This window comes from Prunus dulcis, chromosome 2 (assembly GCF_902201215.1).
Source record: "Prunus dulcis chromosome 2, ALMONDv2, whole genome shotgun sequence".
In the NCBI taxonomy this organism is placed as follows: Eukaryota; Viridiplantae; Streptophyta; class Magnoliopsida; order Rosales; family Rosaceae; genus Prunus; species Prunus dulcis.
In genome coordinates, this window is record NC_047651.1 from 22,472,186 (window position 1) to 22,490,680 (window position 18,495).

The window sequence follows — 18,495 nt, forward strand, 5'->3', positions numbered from 1 at the left end:
ATTTCTTTTTATTTTCCCATTTTAACATTTAATGTGATAATAATAATAATAATAACAATAATAATGCATGTATAGAGTTGCCAGCTGCTCTCCTTTACACTCCTAACTAATTTTGGGTAACAAATAAAGTTTGTATTTAAAAGGGTCAAAAACATCGAATCAAATCCAAACTCAACTATCCCAAATCTCTCTGTAAAATCAACATCTTTTGGTTCATTGTAATCTCTTTATTATTCCATCTTCTTCACAGCAAGAAATTAATTAAAATACCATAATCGATCATCATGGAGCAAAAAACCAACCTCCTCCTTATACTCTTGTTCTCTTTCGCCTCCTTGCTAACTCTACCAATTCCAACCACCGCGTCTCAACCTATCTCCGCTGTTTTCGCCTTCGGCGATTCTACGCTGGATTCAGGCAACAACAACCGCCTCCCCTTCACGCTTTTCAAAAGTGACCACAAACCCTACGGCAAAGACTTGCCAAATCACGTCCCTTCCGGAAGGTTCTCAAATGGAAAGCTCGCAACAGACTTCATGGTCTCCAAACTCGGCCTCAAGGACCTCCTGCCCGCTTACTATGACCCGAAACTGACCGACCGCGACTTGCTAACGGGTGTCAGTTTCGCGTCCGGAGGTGGCGGGATGGATGATTTGACCTTGGCCGTGTCCAAGGCCACGAGTATGTCGAAGCAGTTGGAGGCCTTTGATGAAGCGTTGGGAAGGATGAGGAAAACTGTTGGGGAACAGAATTGTAGCGAGATTGTGAAAAACGCTGTGTTTGTGATCAGTGCTGGTACAAACGACATGGTGTTTAACATGTATGAGTTGCCTGTGACTGTTAGGAAAATTGCGTTTTCACCTTCAGGGTACCAGGATTTTCTGCTCCGGGCACTTGGATCTTTCGTTCAGGTAATTAAATCTTAATTATTTCTGTTCCTCTAATTGAAGCCATGCATATAAATTCTGTCCATCACGTCAAAACCAAAATATGCCGTAACCTAATCCTGGCATATTAGTTTACCTTAATTCATTGTAAAAATTACAATCAATCTGAATCAAATCAACCTGATTTTCTTGTAACGTTACGTGGACATAGGCACAGAAATAGAATTATTATACACCTCATATATATATATATGGTGTGGGTTTTTTTTTGGGGGTTACAGAACCTATACAAGAGGGGAGCAAGGAGGTTCCAGGTGGCGAGTCTTCCACCAATCGGATGCCTGCCAATGCAGCTCACAATAGGCAGCATCTTCAATGGGTTGCGCCGTGTGTGCGTGGACCAGCAAAACAAGGACTCTCAGGCCTACAACACCAAGCTCCAAGACCTCATCTCAAGGTTGCAAGCCTCACTTTCTGGTTCCAGGCTCGCCTATTTTGACACCTACAATCCCATTATGGACATGTTCTCCAACCCAGACAAATATGGTACGTATAGCTAGGTTTCCAATTCTATCACCTCTCTCTCTCTCTCATTTACTCGTAAAATCGTCTGATACCGGATATCAATCTCGGATTTGTATACCTTGAACTGTTTTTTTGGGTTTCTCTGCTTATTTGTTTTAAATGTAGGGTTTTCACAAACACATGAAGGATGCTGTGGAACAGGGCTGGTAGAGTTGGGCCCTTTGTGCGGCGAGCTTTCATTGACATGTACAGACGCTTCTAAATTTCTGTTCTGGGATTCGATGCATCCTTCCCAAGCAGCATACTCCGTTCTTGCTGACATGGCTCAAAAGACGGTGTTACCCTATCTTATTGCTTAAATATTAGATCTTTTTTTTCAATTAGTCTGAAAAATTCATCAGTATGAAACATATAAATATGTACTTTTCTTTCTTTTAAATATAGTTTTGGTTAGCGGCTTTTTGAAGCTCATCGGTGTCAAGTTCATCAGGTGAACCATTTGTGTATGCTAAAATGAATCATTCATGCCTTTGCACTAACATATAAAAGTTGATATAATCATGGCTAAAGGAGAGATATAAATTAATGCAATTCAAAATGAGAGGTCTCATGAGGAAAACGTTACTATTTGCAGAACATTTCAAAGATAACATATAAAAGTCTCGATCATTTGAGATTTCCAATAAATATGCTTTTTTATTGCCCTAAATCTCTAATCAAACAAAAGATTTACCAGGAAATAGGAGCCTAAAAACTCTCAAAACAATGTACATGGCCACCAATTGTGCATATATTTTGGTACTACCAACAAAGAAAAAATTATTCGTCTCTATCGTTATCACCATTTGAATATCTTTTTGCTAATAATAATATTGCTGGCTATATATCATGGATCGATACAAGACAATACATACAACAAAAGATCGAACAAATGAACAAGTACTATAGTGGTGATCTTTACCTTTTTATGGCGGTAGAATATGACAACGGTCAAGTTCATTCATTAGTTTGGTCGAACAATATATCGGCAAGTACCTCAAGATCTCACTTAGAATATCATTGTCTCATTCATAAAGTGAGGTCCAGAGTACTTGGCATCCTCCCATGCTCCCCCCTGCCATGACCACCACCTTCTAGTTTCTTCGTGCTGAGCTTCGATGATGAAGATGAAGACAAGGAAAGAGATAAACTACAACCCTCCAAACCCTTTCCAAATTCATGATCATCTTTTGGTGGAACTTTCAAAGATAAATTCAAATCTAAGTCACAAGTAGTATGATCTGAATCCGGGGCCTTCCTTTTCAGCAAGTTTTGCCTGTCTCGAATTGCTTTCCAACTATGATCTTGGCATGGCACGTGGATCGTGGATTGGAATGACTCATCCCGGATTTGATGCCTTCTCCAAGTGGTTTGAACATAACTGGGAGATGGATTATTTGTATGTAAGTGATTGTTTGCTGAAGTGGGATTGTTGTTGTTTCCAAATATCCTGTCAGCAACTGAACCATAAAGTCCAATGTTTCTGGTATTATGATCAAGTAGGGCAGTCCTGTGTGTATTGTAAGGGCTATAAATCTGGTGTTGGCGACCTCGCCAAGCGGCATCAGTGGCAGTGCCATATCTTAAACGAAACAAATTAATTAGTACTGGTTATTGGCTCAAATTACGATTCAGTTAAAAAGAAAAGACTTGATAAATTGCTGAAAAGGGAGTAAATTAATAGAGCTAATTTATATATACCTTAATCCGGAAGAAGGCCATTGGTTGAAACTTTGTAACATGGAGAGTTGAGTGACGTTGTAAATATGGTTGTCTCCGCCTTCCATGAAAAAGCCTTGCTCCGACATAACTGTCATAGAAGGAAGTAAGATCTCACAAAATTGCAAATATGTAACCCTAACTTTTTCTACTAATTGTTGCAGGTAGCTCTCTGTGTATATAAATTCAGTTTACCTTGATCGGGGTCTTCCATCTTCTTGCTCCTATACATCTAATCAGAGCCAGAAAAAAGAACATAAATCAGATGTATGAACCTGAATTTATATGTTTTCGATCACGGTATTGAATTTTATGTAGTACAAGTAGGAAAAATATATGTATAGATCATGAAATCTGGATCAAATTAATTACTTGAAGATGGCTCTTGACATGAGCTATGCTAAGACCCTTGACATTCATCAATTGAAGCACCAACTTAGGTGTTGCTCCTGCTCACCATTAAATCACAATTAATACTTTTAGGAAACTGCTGGGCAGAGGCAAATTAAAATCTTAAATCATCACAAACTTGTGATTTATATATGTACGGGACTTACTTTCTTGTCCACCTAATCTCTCAACTGCATGAACAAAGCAAAGATGGAGATCAGGTGTCCACCGAAGCCTCGATGTCTTGGAACGAACATACTGCCGCACAGATCCAGAAACTCCTTTCTTCTCATTCTCTTCAATGGTGCTGTTGCTGGAGCTGACACCATTGTTCCTCAGCTGCAGGCTATCTTTGTCCACCTCCTCCTCTTCACCCTCATCTCCCTCATCATCTTCATCTTCAAATTCCTTCTTGCTGATAGATGGGCTTGTTTCAGAAACTTCTTCAGTGGAGCTTTTACTCTTCATCTCTTTATGTCTTGGGATTGATGGGCAACAAGAAATAATGATAAGATCCTGATGAGATCATCATCTTCCTGTTTATGAAATTATATGCTCTGATGTCCAGTAGAGTAGATGCTTGAGGAGATCCATTGTTTACATACAAAGCTAGGCAGTTGAGCTATAGCACTTGCAAAAATGGAGAAATTGGAAAACAATGGAATTTCTCTCCTAGCTATGACGCATGTGATTTAAGTATCTAAACCATATCTCTTTCTCTCTCCTCTCTCCTCTACATACATTACAATACATGTATATATGATGCAAATTTTGTCCATGCCTTCATGTATGTATATATACATATACATGTACATGATATTAATTAACAAAATTACTATATAGGGGACCAATTACATACTTAAATGGTATTATAATAATCCTTATACAACCTAATTAATGTTCATATAAGTTAAACAAATAATCTTTCATGTCCGCACTTATATGTATGTCTGAGACCAATTAGTTTTTGTGGTAAATGGTAATTTTTTTAATTTGTTACCATAATATTTTTTGTTAGGAAATTGTCATGTTGCTCCTGTAATGAGCTAGGGTTCGTTACCACATGGAGACTGGGGCAAGTCAACTTTGTGAAGAAACAGCTAGTATTTTGCACGAGCCCCTGTGCTGTGAAACAAGAATCCTGTGGGTTTGTACGTGGCTTTAAATAAAAAGAGGTTAGCTTGTCAGCTCGTGACCTGTGACTCATTACATGCATTATCACATATATATCAGACCAAAAAATATTATAATGTTTATTTGTAATTTGGTTCAGGGTTGGCAATTGGGTTTTGAGTTCATTAATCCAAAACCTGCAGGGCCTTCCTCTCTGCTCTCCAGTCACTAGTAAGCAAATGTAAATATTAGAAAAATGCCACTGCCATTTTACCTAGAATAATCATGGATACATATATTTTGTCCTTACTGGAGGAAGTGGTTCCAAGAGTCAACTATATCATCTGGGAAAGCTCTAGAATTTGGATCAGTTCACTTTTGGTATTCGAAGAACTAAATCAGTACCTTTATTAAATGAAGATTAACCCATAATCATGATGCTAATTCCGGTTTTTCATTTCTAATACCTTTTGAGATAGGGTTTCCACACCGTGGCTGAAACCATTATAAGGAGAAAAATTTTCATATTTCCATTTTAACTTTCATTGCCTCTTTATCTCTCACCTTATCACTTATCAAATAAAGAGAGAAATAAAAAATAAAAAATAATAAAACAGATATAAGGAAGTATTTCTCCATTATGAGGCCGGCTTACATGAGAAACAATGGCCTTATTAAATGTTTGAACTGAAAACCAAATATTCTGATTCTGGCCTCGTGTATGTGTAGCCCTCTCATTAATGTTTATGCATTTATAGGTTACAACAAATATAATATGACATATACGTAACCACTAAAGACTAAAGTTGTTCACCCCATCACAAGCATCCTGTCCTGAGAGAAATCACAGCCGTCAAACAAATGCTAGCTCTGTATCTTCCAAGAAACTTCATCACCAGGAAAAAGTATATGAATTACAATAAACTCACCACCCAAGAAGCCCAAACCGATGGAATAATATTAAATGGTGTGTTTTTACTTTGCTGAATTGGTCCAATACTTAACTTTATCTCATAATAATATAAAAGACAGACAAAAGAGAAAGAAATATTATACGATTGGCACAAGTTCAGACACAAAATGTGAACAGAAACATATCGAAAAGAAACATTATTTTTTTTCTTTCTACACATGACATTTACCATGGCGGGCTGTGGTTTTTGGCTGTGAAAGCTATTAAAATACAGAGAGAGAGAGAGAGAGAGAGAGAGAGAGAGAGAGAGAGAGAGAGAGAGGTTTGTCTGAAAAGATTCGGCAGCATCCAACTGTGAATTAAGTCAACTCCCAACAGTACCTCGGTTTCATTCTTTGGGTTTTTTTTTAAACCTTGTTAATGTAATTGTTGATTTCTTTTTTTCTTGCATGAGAACTCGTGATCCTATTTATGCGGATCTATTTGGTTGGAGATGAGGATGTCTGTCTTTTTCTCATCTACCTAAATTTAATAATAAAAATCATCCATTCATCATCATGTATAATTATTTGTATGGCAATATGCCATGCCATGCCATGCATGTTGCCATCAAAAACTTCCATCAATATGATAAGAATAGTTGTTATTATATTCTGTTGACCATAATTCTACTCTCAGTCGATGGCTCTTTTAAATTTGAAAAAGAAAAGAGAAAAAAATAAATTCAACGAAGACTCGCAAGAATATATACAATTCGCAACAGCCCTCAATTTTCATATTTTATACATATTAGTATATTCCTAATTATACCCCATACTTCCTTCTCATATATCAAATCATCACGACATGCAATAACTGAGCTGTATTATATATGTGTCAAAACTCACAATGGACCACATCACTTAACCTCTTCGAAAGGAATTGGTAACTTAAATGATTAACTAATTTAAATGGCTATGAGTCGTTACTCTTGTATATGAAGTCGTGTATTTGAATTCTTCTATTCTTAATATTGCTTGTTTATCCGAATGTCTGTGTGTTATTATTGTGTGGATGCCACTGTAAAGGAGAAGTAGTAGAAAATATATAGCGTCCGCACAATCATAACGTCCAAATGTCTACATAGAATATATATTAATTTTTGCGATTCTTTAATTAAATAGGCATGTTATGTAACAAGTGGTATCACACAATGCTAATTATACTATAATGACGTATGCATGCATTAAAAGGAATAACATCGAACCTAATAATAGTTTAAGGGTCATGCTAGGGAGATCAACTTTAGATATCAACTTGTGTACCAACGCTCTAACAGAGATGGAGCCCACCCCAATGCAATTCATTGGGTGAGGCTAGACAGTTGAGAAAGCTTATACAGATGGAGTAAGACGTTTGGAGAAATTAGTGGCTAGAGTACACGACATTGACGTGTGAGTAACTGTTATACTTATTTTATCTATGGGTACATTTCCTAATTTGTAGTTTCATTTATACCATATTGATCCGATTTCCAATTGTTAGCCCAAGGCTATCTCCAGGTTCCATGAATCTACATAGTCGCCAATTTGGTCCTACTTTAAAGAACTCAAACATGACAAGCGAGGGGTACAAGAACATAGTAAATCATGCTAAAGAACATATAGCCGCGGGGGATATTTTCCAGATTGTATTAAGTCAACGATTTGAACGCCGAACATTTGCTGACCCATTTGAAGTTTATAGAGCCTTGAGGACTGTAAATCCCAGTCCATATTTGACTTACTTGCAGGTTTGTGTCTTTTTCCTTGCGAATTTCTTTTTGGTTTGGCCAATATTTGCAAGTTTAGGATTACAATTTTTGGTGACTTTTATCTATATCCACGTAGGCCAGGGGGTGTATCCTGGTTGCTTCAAGTCCAGAAATTCTAATGAGTGCAAAAAAGGTAAATATAACAAACAATTTGTATACATTTGTTTAGTTTTCTAGTGTTTTTCCTTGGTGAAATGGGAATGTTCATATTTCTAATGTGATAAACAGAAAAAGATAATCAATCGGCCATTAGCTGGAACTTGTAGAAGAGGGAAGACATCTGTAGAAGATCAAATGTTAGAAGAGCAGCTACTTGATGATGAAAAGCAATGCGCAGAGCACATCATGCTGGTTGATCTGGGTCGGAATGACGTTGGAAAGGTTTCTCTTAAACAATTACCTAATCATGTGAACATTATTGTGCAAGTACTCAACTTTCAGCTCTTCCTTAACTTACATATAATGTCCTGGTTGGATAAAAGTAATTGCAAGTCATCTTTCATGTTATCCATACTCCATTGTTGCTTGTCCTGGTGATCATGCTCAAATTGCTTCAGTATATAGTAGTAGTTGCACTGACAACAAAAAACAAGCTTGTTAAAACCTAAGACCATAGGGATCTGCTAACTAGGCAACCAAATGAAAAGCAAGAACCAAACACATACACATGAACTCGGGTCAAAATAGCAAGCACACACATGAAGACAGGCACATGCACATTTCTCACTTTTATGGAGTTAACTTGTGCGGCTCAGGCAAGAACAGACCATTTATGGAGTTATCTTGAATTCGGAAAGAGAAGGAGACCCTCCTTAATGCATATGTGCACATTCGGGTACTTTATCAAACAGGTGGCAGGCACATACCACCACCCCTTTTTATTTTCATTTAATATGCCTTTTTACCATACACGGCGGTGGTGCCGCCGTTAGAAAAATTAAGCATGCCTTCAATATCTCTGTCTTCTTTCTCAGGCAGAGTCGCAGCTTCTTTCCTGCATACATGGAACAAAGCCCCCAGTTAGTCGAGTCAATTGACAAGCCTACCCCTGTAGCATGGGTGTGGGTACTTTGCACCACCACGATAAATCACAAGTTAGTAGCGAAATATTTATTTACTAATCGCGGAAAATATATGACTTGGCCAGAAAGCAAAGTCACGTATCTTTTTGGACAAGAAAAATAGTGGAAAATATTTGGTTTACGCAACATCATAAATAGTCCTCTTTCAAACCCTAACAATCACAGTTGAAAGCCCTAGAACGAAGCGCAGCCAAATATGGAACCAAGCAATCCGCAGCCCTTAAGCGAGTTTTTAGAGGCGAATCCCAAAGTGTGGGATGAGATTTATTTGGAGGGTACTTAGAGCAACTCCACCCATTTGCCCTTAGCATGGCAAGGGTGGAGATAGGGTAACTACTATTCACATGAATAGTGGTTGTCCTTGCAAATAGTAATTTGTGTTTCCATCCGTTGCCCTAGCTAAGGGCAATTACTATTCATTTTTTTGTTTTTTCCTCATATTTTTTTAATGAAAATAATTAATTTGGGTAATATTTTCAGATAAGATTTTCGGGTTCCTACGTGTCAAGACTATTCATAATCAGATAAAATTTCCGGATAAGATTTTTGGATTCAAATTTTGGATGAATTTCAAAGTTCAAATTTCAGATAAATTTTTGGGTTCAAATTTCGAATGAATTTGGGTTCAAATTTCAGATACATTTGGGTTCAAATTTCAGATACATTTGGGTTCAAATTTCGGATGAATTTCAAAATTCATACAAATTAGGGTTCAAATTTCGGATGAATTTCAAATTTCAGATAAGATTTTCATCCAATAAAATCAAGCCACGTGGCATGTCTATCTTGCCAAAATTTTCTATAAAACCAGAGTCTCAGCTCATACTTTCACACCACATCTTTCTATATTTTCATTTCTCAGAGTTTAGAATTCATACTTCATTCATTCTGAATGGAAGAATTTAGGAGATGCTTGGAGAGGCAAGAGAGAGAAACAAGAGAGAGAAACCGTAGAGCAGATGAAGTCAATAAGTTGTAGAGACAAGTCGATGAGCAAGTTCTCATAGCAGTGGCTTTGCAAGAAGAAGAGAACCAAGGTCGCCGCCATAGTTCATAAGCCCGCCGCCGCCGGAATGTGGAAAGACATAGGCATTATCGGGATAAGAATCTTTTGGAAGATTATTTTATCCCAACTTCTGTGTACTCTGATGTTGATTTTCGAAGGCGATTTAGAATGCAACCTCATTTGTTCAATAAAGTCATGCATGATATTTGCAATTATGATGCATACTTTGTTCAAAAGTGTGATGCAGCTGGGGTTTTGGGGCTTCTTCCGGAGCAAAAGCTTACAGCTGTTATACGAATGTTGGTGTATGGAGCATCTGCTGATCAGGTGGATGAGATTGCCCGGATGGGGAAGTCCACTACGTTGGAGGCTTTGGTAAGATTTTGTCAAGCTGTTGAAACTCTGTACACTAGGGACTATCTGCGTAGACCTACTCCCAGGGACCTCCAACGGCTTCTACAAAAATCCGAAGCTCGAGGATTCCCTGGAATGATTGGTAGCATCGACTGCATGCACTGGCAATGGAAGAATTGCCCAACCGCCTGGCAAGGTGATTATGGAAATCGAAAAGGCCAAAAAAGTATCATCCTTGAAGCAGTTGCTGGTTTCGACACATGGATTTGGCATGCTTTCTTCGGAGTTGCAGGATCACAAAATGACCTCAACGTGCTGGGTCAATTCCCGGTCTTCAACGATGTATTGAGAGGCCAGGGCCCCAATGTCACCTATGAAGTCAACAATACAGTATACCAGACAGGATACTACCTAGCTGATGGAATCTACCCGAGGTGGACGACTTTTGTCAAATCCATTCCAAATCCCCGATCCCAGAAGGAAAAATTATTTGCTACATATCAAGAGGGATACAGGAAAGATGTCGAAAGGTGTTTTGGCATCCTTCAAGCCAGGTGGTTGATTATTCGAGGTGCGGCCCGTATGTTTGATGAGGAGATCCTCAGAAGCATTATGATGACTTGCATCATCCTCCATAATATGAGTGTGGAGGATGAGTACGATTATGATGCTTTAGAGGTCTACGAACCGGATCCAATGAACACGGCTTTGACACGGATTTATGAAAGGCCCATGGGGCCAAATGGAGAACCGTTTGAGCCGGAACCGTTGGTGAGGGATGGTCATTTGATGACCCGAATGATAGATCGATATACGGAGATGCAATCTTCGTATATTCATGAAATGCGTCAATTTCACTTGATGGAGCATCTATGGGCGGTGAAAGGCAATGAAGATTAATGATGGAGCATAGATGCTTTGCTTATGTTTTATTTAGTTATGCTTATGTTGTGTTGTATTTTTATTTAGTATGGTTTGGTTGTGGTTGGTTATTATTATTGTGCCTTGTTTGTACTTTTATTTTTATTTTTATTATGTTTTGTTTGAAGTATGGAATATGTTGAATAAAAAGGTAATTTTTTGAATGCTTTGTTTGTAAGAACCCAAAACAAAATATCTAAAAAGAAAGAAAATATCTAAAAAGTAAAGAAAATATCTTTTAGCGAAATGACCAAATTGCCCTCGCATTATTTTAAAAGGGGAAAATTTGACTTTTTGATCGAGAAAGAATTTGGGAATTCCGCCTACACCATTGCGTAGAGCGCGGCGAAAGGAGTTCGTAGACACGAAGTAGACCCGAATCGGAGCCGTAACGAAGAAGTTATGGTCTAAAAACCACGAGGGGCAAAATGGTAATTTGGCCAAAAAGTCAGATTTTTATACCCTCTCTCTCTCCCCCGTCAGCTCTCTCTCTCTCTCCTCCCGATTACACAGCCGCCTCGACCTTCCCTCCTTCCAGTCGCTCCCGCCGCCACCACCGTACGAACCGATCTCCGGCACCGGTGCCAATCGAAAGCCAAGTCACCCGCCGTCCTTCCCCGACCAGCACCAGCCGCGGGGGCGCCGGAGCCTGGCCGGAATCGGCCATTGTTGCCGTCGATCGTGTTCGAACTTTCAGTTCGAATATCTCCCTCATTTCTTCACCAAATCTTTCGAGTGAGGTATGGATCTTCATCTATTTTTCATGCTCTAACTGATGGTAGGCTGGGCTTTGATCGATTTTATCTCTAGATCACTCGATTTTCGACTTGTAGTTTGGCCGAAACTTTGGGCCTTCGAAACTACTGTTTCCGGCCACTTTTTCGGGGTAGTCCAAGAACAAAAGTGACTCCAAATGGGGTATTTTACCTAGGGTAGGAGTTTGGAGTCTCGGTTCCACGATTTTTCGGCACACCCGAATCGCTTTGGACACCCGACCTGCCCCGCGCGTGTGGCAGCGCGTGGGCCAGGGTGGTGGCATGGCTCTGGCCAGTTTTGAGGTCCTCGTGTCGTCACGAGAGCATGGGATTTCGCGGATCTCAATTCGGAGTCCGTTTGAGCCCCGAACGGATTTTCCATATCGCGCGATCCGTGGGTGCAATGTCGTTAAATAGTCGGATCGCGCTGAATTTTGGATATGTTGGTCTACGTGACTTCAGGATCGTGTAGGATTCGACGGATTGCGAATCGGAGTCCCGGATACTCCGGAATCACGAACCCTGGGGCTAGGGTTAGAGTTTTAAGCGATAATGCGATTTTGGCAAATCCGACCGTCCGTTTCGGGCCAAATCCGCAGAACATGGTTCCCGTCCTATGAGAAACTTTCCGGGAAGTCTAGATTGGCCATCGGAGATCGTGGACCCCACGGGTCCCGGGTCATCCGATCTGACAGTTATCGCTTAGCTGAGTATCGTACCTCCCAAGAATTGTTCCAACTGTCTGGAAAAGCTAATATGGGTATAGGAGTAAATTGAGTTGAAAAGCACGTATTTTTAGGAGCCGAGGGCAGGGTGTTTAGTTAAATTTCGTTTTATTCAGCAGTTTATTAATTTAATCTTTCGGGGTAAGCAGGCACCAGGAGCTCGGCAGAAGTGTAAAGGAGACATCTGAGGGATCGAAGTAGCTTGGACCATCTGTGAGTGGACCTTCTTTCATAAATCAGATTTCATGAATGATTGATGTGCTTTTATATAAATAAGTTTTATAAATGAGTTTATATTGATTTTATATAAATAAGGTTTTAGAAATGAATTTATTTGAATAAGTTTCTTTATTTGATCTTGAGTAAGTTTTATTACGGTTCTGAACTTGATCAGTACATTAACAGTTTTATAAATATGTGCTGCTTATTTAAAAGTCATAGAAACAGAGTTTGAGGTTGAAATCAGATGAGACAGCAGAACAATTTGAGATTTCAGTTTTAATCAGATTTTCTAAAGGAATCTATTTTAAACCCACCTTGTACCCATTTTCTTTATGGTGATTACCCGGGCCGATAAAACTTACATCCAACCTTTTTGTTCAGTTCGTTCATGCACTGATTTGCCTCTCCGTGATGCATACTATGGGAGTGTGATCACTGCGGTTTGCCGGAATTGCCCTAGCGGCAAAAGCGGACTTGGTGTCCCCAGACCTGCCAGGATTGCGGCTCGGCTGACTCTGTGTCCCCGAGACCTGCCAGGATTGCGGATCAGGCTGACTACGGTCCCCTGTATCCTGCCAGAGCGGCTCAAGTTGACTTGGTGTCATCGAGAATCTGCCGGCGGGACAGGCTGATCATAGTCCCCTGATTTCGCCAGTTTGCGGCTCGGGTAAGTCTGTGTGACGCCCGAGACCTGCCAGGGAATTGACGGAAATGACAGGGGTACATACTGGTGGTATTTTCAAAGGATTCTGAGTTTTTTTATTAAATGTTGATTTTCAGCTATAATAAATCAGTTTTTCTGATTTTTCGGACATAGATCCCTTTATATTTATTCAGTTATGAAAGGTCTGAGTACAGAGTTTTTATACGCGTTTGATTTCAGTACTTTATGAAAGCTTTGAATTCAGTGGTTTTTGTATGAAACTTTCAAGCTTGAATATGACTGATATAGAATGCCTTGAATTGACTATGCGTGATGTAGAAAGTAAGTATTCAGTTTTATTTACTTAAATTTCTTTTTTACAATGGGGGATATTATGTTTATGAGAATTATTTTTGAAGAACATTATTTTGGTCCACTCACATTTTCAACTTGTTTTTCGCCCCCAGGCCGTAGAAGTACGCAGGATCCACCACCGGGCCAATTATAGTTTCCGCGCCAAGGTAAAGTTTTGCATAAAATCCTTGCAACCTTGAAAACCCTAGAAAATGCTCTGATATCATGTTGAACATAAGGAACTGAGGTTGGAATCTGTTTGTTGACTTAGTCTGGCTGTTGGTAGGGGTTTTGAGATTGTTCGACAGGTGAAAATTTTGGGATAAGTCAAAAATACAGGGGAGACTCTGCCGAATTTTCGGCAGAAGTCTAAGGCAATTTTAAAGAAGAATTGAAGAAGAAGGGTAAAAACAATTGTGCGACATTCGCCAGGTGTCGCGAATGTCGGGCACGCACAGGACTTGGCTCGAATTTCAAAGTGGAAATTGGGTTAGGTCCTGTCATTGTTTATTAAATAATGAAATGTAATACAAGTCATTACGAATTACTACTAAAATAAAATACATGAATTACAACAACTTTAATAGAAAACAACTAAAATACAAATACATAAAAGGTATGCTAACTAATTTAATGGTTTCCATCATTTAACCAATCTGTGTTGCTAGGCCCATCATCCCGGAAAAGTCTTCTTCTCATAACATCCCTTCATTCTAGCTTCCAAAATTGTTTTGTTTCAGGGGACATATGACTTGTATCCATCGCCATGGTTTCCCGATCTGCCTTGTCCATTTCTTTTTTGCGCAAATACTCCCTTTCTCGTGCATACTCAGCTTGAAGGGCCAACTCGTGATCTTGGCGTTTTTGCTCCATTTCTATTCTTATGCCGTTTTGCCTTGCAATTTCCTCCAAAAATTGTGAATTTTGAATGCTTGAATTACCCTTCTTCTTTGCCTTCGCGGCCTTTCGACCAATGGGCCTCGGCTCCTTTTCAACGGGTGAGTCTTGACTCATAGGAGAATCGAGAGGTGAATCCGATGTCATTGAATCACGGAGTGGCGTCTCGTTTAACACAACCTCCGGACCCGCCGGAATAATTATGAAGCGTTTGCAATATTTCACCACCTCCCAACATTCATGATGGGTGAAACTTTTTTTGCCACCCCCGGTTGCACCGAACCACATTTGTGCTTGAATCATCTATTTAACAAAAAAAATGTAAATGCAATAAATATTTAAAATATATTGGATATGCAAGAAATATTAACAACATATTGAAAATGCAAGCAATATTAACAAAATATTGAAAATGCAAGCAATATTAACAAAATATATATATTAGGAGATTAAACTTAATAAAACAAAAATTATAAAATACTTACCTCATTAGTACGATTTTGCCCACTTCTATAGTTGTCCATCGCTTTTGCTAGGGCATTTCTCCATTTCCCCAACTCTTTATTGAGAATTTTCCACCTACTGGATAATGCCATCTCCGTACGAGTAGACCCCGAAATTTTTTCACAAAATTCGGCATGAATTTTTTTCCACATATGAAAAAATTTCATCTCATTGCCGAACACGGGACAATGACAAATTTGGAGCCAAGCCTCACACAAGGAAACATCTTCCATGGTGCTCCAAGCCCCTCCGGTTTTGATAGAAGAAGCCATAAAAATATGAAATCAAAATGCTAGATGAAAAAGAGGAAAATGTTGAGTAAAAAGAGTGAATAATTATCAAAATTTAAGAAGCCATAGTAGAAGTATAATGAAATGTAAGAGTATTGGTGTTGAAAGTGAAGGGTATTGATAAGTATTTATGGAAAAAAAAATTATCAAAATTTTTTAGAATTTTTAAGAATTTTTTACGATTTTTTTCATATTTTTTCCCCCAAAAAAGCCTCAGCCGTTGGATTAATTTGGAGAAGCAGATCGGAAGGCTGGGGAGGCGACACGTGGCAGCGTATCGTTGGAGCTGACGTCGCGCTGACGTCAGCGCGCACTGGTTCAAATTTTTTTACCGTTGGCGTGTGCATTGCACGCGCCAACGGTAAAAAAATTTGAAACGCGCTCGCTGACGTCAGCGTGACGCGAGGCTGACGTTAGCAACACGCGAGTTGGACCTCGGGCTGGTCTCGCCTTCGGGCTGGCCCGAGTTGGTGGGTCCCACACCACCCCCGGGCCTGGGCTGCTCGCTGGAGCGACTTTTTTTTTTTCCTGCCCTTGCCTCGGACTGGGCTCCATCGCTGGAGCTGCTCTAAGACGCCTGGGTTTGGATGGCCTAATGTAGGAAACGATTTTGAAACGATTTTCAAATTCAATCCCAATATATCAGAAAAGGAAAATGAAAGTTTATTTTCAATAATGCACATCATCTCTCAATTTAATAATTATAAGAACAAAGCCAAATGTAAATATTTATGGCATTGTCAAAACAACCCCGTTGTTGGATAAATACTATATAAGTCCTGCGTTTGAAGAAAAAAGACTATAATAAGAGCCAATACTAAACATCAAATACTCTTTGTTTGTTTATGTTGCTGCCCCACGGTAATCTACGATCAATTGAGCATCATCAAGATGCTGTGTCAAACTATAACAAAGAAAAAAAAAATGATGGATCAGAATTAGAAATGAAAAAATAGAAAGAGAGCTAAATAAATATTTTTAATTATAAAAAAATTGGAGCGGGATACCTCACCTCTGCTGCTCATTACGCAGGACATGCTAATATTTTTCTTAACAACAAAAAAATTATATAACTCCGTAAGTCGCTCGGGGAACAATGAAGTAAGATGTTGTTCCACTTCATGTATTGCCTACCCAAAAAAAAAAAAAAAAAACATGTTAAGATACTTTATACCTAACTTAAAAAATTTAAAATAAAGTAATTAGTGTGCTTACCAAAGATTTTTTGAACGGTGCGATTTGGGCCAGGCTTTTTAAGAAGAAGTGTAGCATTGTCTTTTCAGTTATTATTTTAAGATGGCTCAACGAATTTGGGCCTCCTCTTAGGCCTAATCCAAAATAACAATTCTTTCCTAGGTATTAAAACCCAAACAAAAATACCCAATGTCTCAAATACTAATTAGTAAAGTTAGTTATGTCTAATACCTAATTTTTCCTAATATATATATATACACATGTTAACGATGTTAGGAAACTAAAACTAATTCCAACCAAAAAAAAAAAAATAACAGGAAATTAAAACTAATTAGGAGAAGATCTTATTTAATCAGGACAAGATATATATTTGAAACTATATAAGTATATATATGATACACGTACAAACAACATCTTAATCCCCATTTAAAGAAGAAAAAGGAAAAGAAAAACCAAAGAAGTTAAGTTTTAAGACGTACTTACCTAATTATACGTCTATAAGAGCAGCTCCAGCGATGGAGCCCAGCCCGAGGCAAGGGCAGGAAAAAAAAAAAAAAGTCGCTCCAGCGAGCAGCCCAGGCCCGGGGGTGGTGTGGGACCCACCAACTCGGGCCAGCCCGAAGGCGAGACCAGCCCGAGGTCCAACTCGCGTGTTGCTGACGTTAGCCTCGCGTCACGCTGACGTCAGCGCACGCTGGTTCAAATTTTTTTACCGTTGGCGTGTGCATTGCACGCGCCAACGGTAAAAAAATTTGAAACGCGCGCGAGGCTGACATCAGCAACACGCGAGTTGGACCTCGGGCTGGTCTCGCCTTCGGGCTGGCCCGAGTTGGTGGGTCCCACACCACCCCCGGGCCTGGGCTGCTCGCTGGAGCGACTTTTTTTTTTTCCTGCCCTTGCCTCGGACTGGGCTCCATCGCTGGAGCTGCTCTAAGACGCCTGGGTTTGGATGGCCTAATGTAGGAAACGATTTTGAAACGATTTTCAAATTCAATCCCAATATATCAGAAAAGGAAAATGAAAGTTTATTTTCAATAATGCACATCATCTCTCAATTTAATAATTATAAGAACAAAGCCAAATGTAAATATTTATGGCATTGTCAAAACAACCCCGTTGTTGGATAAATACTATATAAGTCCTGCGTTTGAAGAAAAAAGACTATAATAAGAGCCAATACTAAACATCAAATACTCTTTGTTTGTTTATGTTGCTGCCCCACGGTAATCTACGATCAATTGAGCATCATCAAGATGCTGTGTCAAACTATAACAAAGAAAAAAAAAATGATGGATCAGAATTAGAAATGAAAAAATAGAAAGAGAGCTAAATAAATATTTTTAATTATAAAAAAAATGGAGCGGGATACCTCACCTCTGCTGCTCATTACGCAGGACATGCTAATATTTTTCTTAACAACAAAAAAATTATATAACTCCGTAAGTCGCTCGGGGAACAATGAAGTAAGATGTTGTTCCACTTCATGTATTGCCTACCCAAAAAAAAAAAAAAAAAACATGTTAAGATACTTTATACCTAACTTAAAAAATTTAAAATAAAGTAATTAGTGTGCTTACCAAAGATTTTTTGAACGGTGCGATTTGGGCCAGGCTTTTTAAGAAGAAGTGTAGCATTGTCTTTTCAGTTATTATTTTAAGATGGCTCAACGAATTTGGGCCTCCTCTTAGGCCTAATCCAAAATAACAATTCTTTCCTAGGTATTAAAACCCAAACAAAAATACCCAATGTCTCAAATACTAATTAGTAAAGTTAGTTATGTCTAATACCTAATTTTTCCTAATATATATATATACACATGTTAACGATGTTAGGAAACTAAAACTAATTCCAACCAAAAAAAAAAAAATAACAGGAAACTAAAACTAATTAGGAGAAGATCTTATTTAATCAGGACAAGATATATATTTGAAACTATATAAGTATATATATGATACACGTACAAACAACATCTTAATCCCCATTTAAAGAAGAAAAAGGAAAAGAAAAACCAAAGAAGTTAAGTTTTAAGACGTACTTACCTAATTATACGTCTATAAGAGCAGCTCCAGCGATGGAGCCCAGCCCGAGGCAAGGGCAGGAAAAAAAAAAAAAAGTCGCTCCAGCGAGCAGCCCAGGCCCGGGGGTGGTGTGGGACCCACCAACTCGGGCC

The 18,495-nt window shown here is 38.9% G+C and overlaps 2 protein-coding genes across 2 annotated transcripts; one reads left to right on the top strand and one right to left on the bottom strand.

Moving 5' to 3' along the window:
• Positions 1–185: 185 nt before the first annotated feature.
• LOC117619635 (GDSL esterase/lipase At2g40250) lies at positions 186–1,884 on the top strand. Its single transcript, XM_034349634.1, has 3 exons — positions 186–911; positions 1,169–1,433; positions 1,578–1,884. Exons 1-3 carry the CDS (start codon positions 285–287, stop codon positions 1,769–1,771), a joined length of 1,086 nt encoding a protein of 361 aa, XP_034205525.1. The 5' UTR covers positions 186–284; the 3' UTR covers positions 1,772–1,884.
• A 237-nt stretch (positions 1,885–2,121) lies between these two features.
• On the bottom strand, positions 2,122–4,155 carry LOC117619781. The gene is made up of 5 exons (XM_034349817.1): positions 3,728–4,155; positions 3,543–3,619; positions 3,366–3,402; positions 3,153–3,261; positions 2,122–3,033 (listed from the first exon to the last, which is right to left on the bottom strand). Exons 1-5 carry the CDS (start codon positions 4,026–4,028, stop codon positions 2,481–2,483), a joined length of 1,077 nt encoding a protein of 358 aa, XP_034205708.1. The 5' UTR covers positions 4,029–4,155; the 3' UTR covers positions 2,122–2,480.
• Between the last annotated feature and the right edge of the window lie 14,340 nt (positions 4,156–18,495).

What these genes read in the sequence shown, in the direction of transcription:
- LOC117619781 (XM_034349817.1), bottom strand. Translation starts at nt 4,028, where the DNA reads ATGAAGAGTAAAAGCTCCACTGAAGAAGTTTCTGAAACAAGCCCATCT. An exon ending in ATGTCAAGAGCCATCTTCAA is followed by an intron (nt 3,403 to 3,542) that starts GTAATTAATTTG and finishes GGCTCTGATTAG; the next exon opens with ATGTATAGGAGCAAGAAGAT. An exon ending in GATGGAAGACCCCGATCAAG is followed by an intron (nt 3,262 to 3,365) that starts GTAAACTGAATT and finishes CTTCTATGACAG; the next exon opens with TTATGTCGGAGCAAGGCTTT.
- LOC117619635 (XM_034349634.1), top strand. Translation starts at nt 285, where the DNA reads ATGGAGCAAAAAACCAACCTCCTCCTTATACTCTTGTTCTCTTTCGCC. An exon ending in CACTTGGATCTTTCGTTCAG is followed by an intron (nt 912 to 1,168) that starts GTAATTAAATCT and finishes TGGGGGTTACAG; the next exon opens with AACCTATACAAGAGGGGAGC. An exon ending in CTCCAACCCAGACAAATATG is followed by an intron (nt 1,434 to 1,577) that starts GTACGTATAGCT and finishes TTTTAAATGTAG; the next exon opens with GGTTTTCACAAACACATGAA.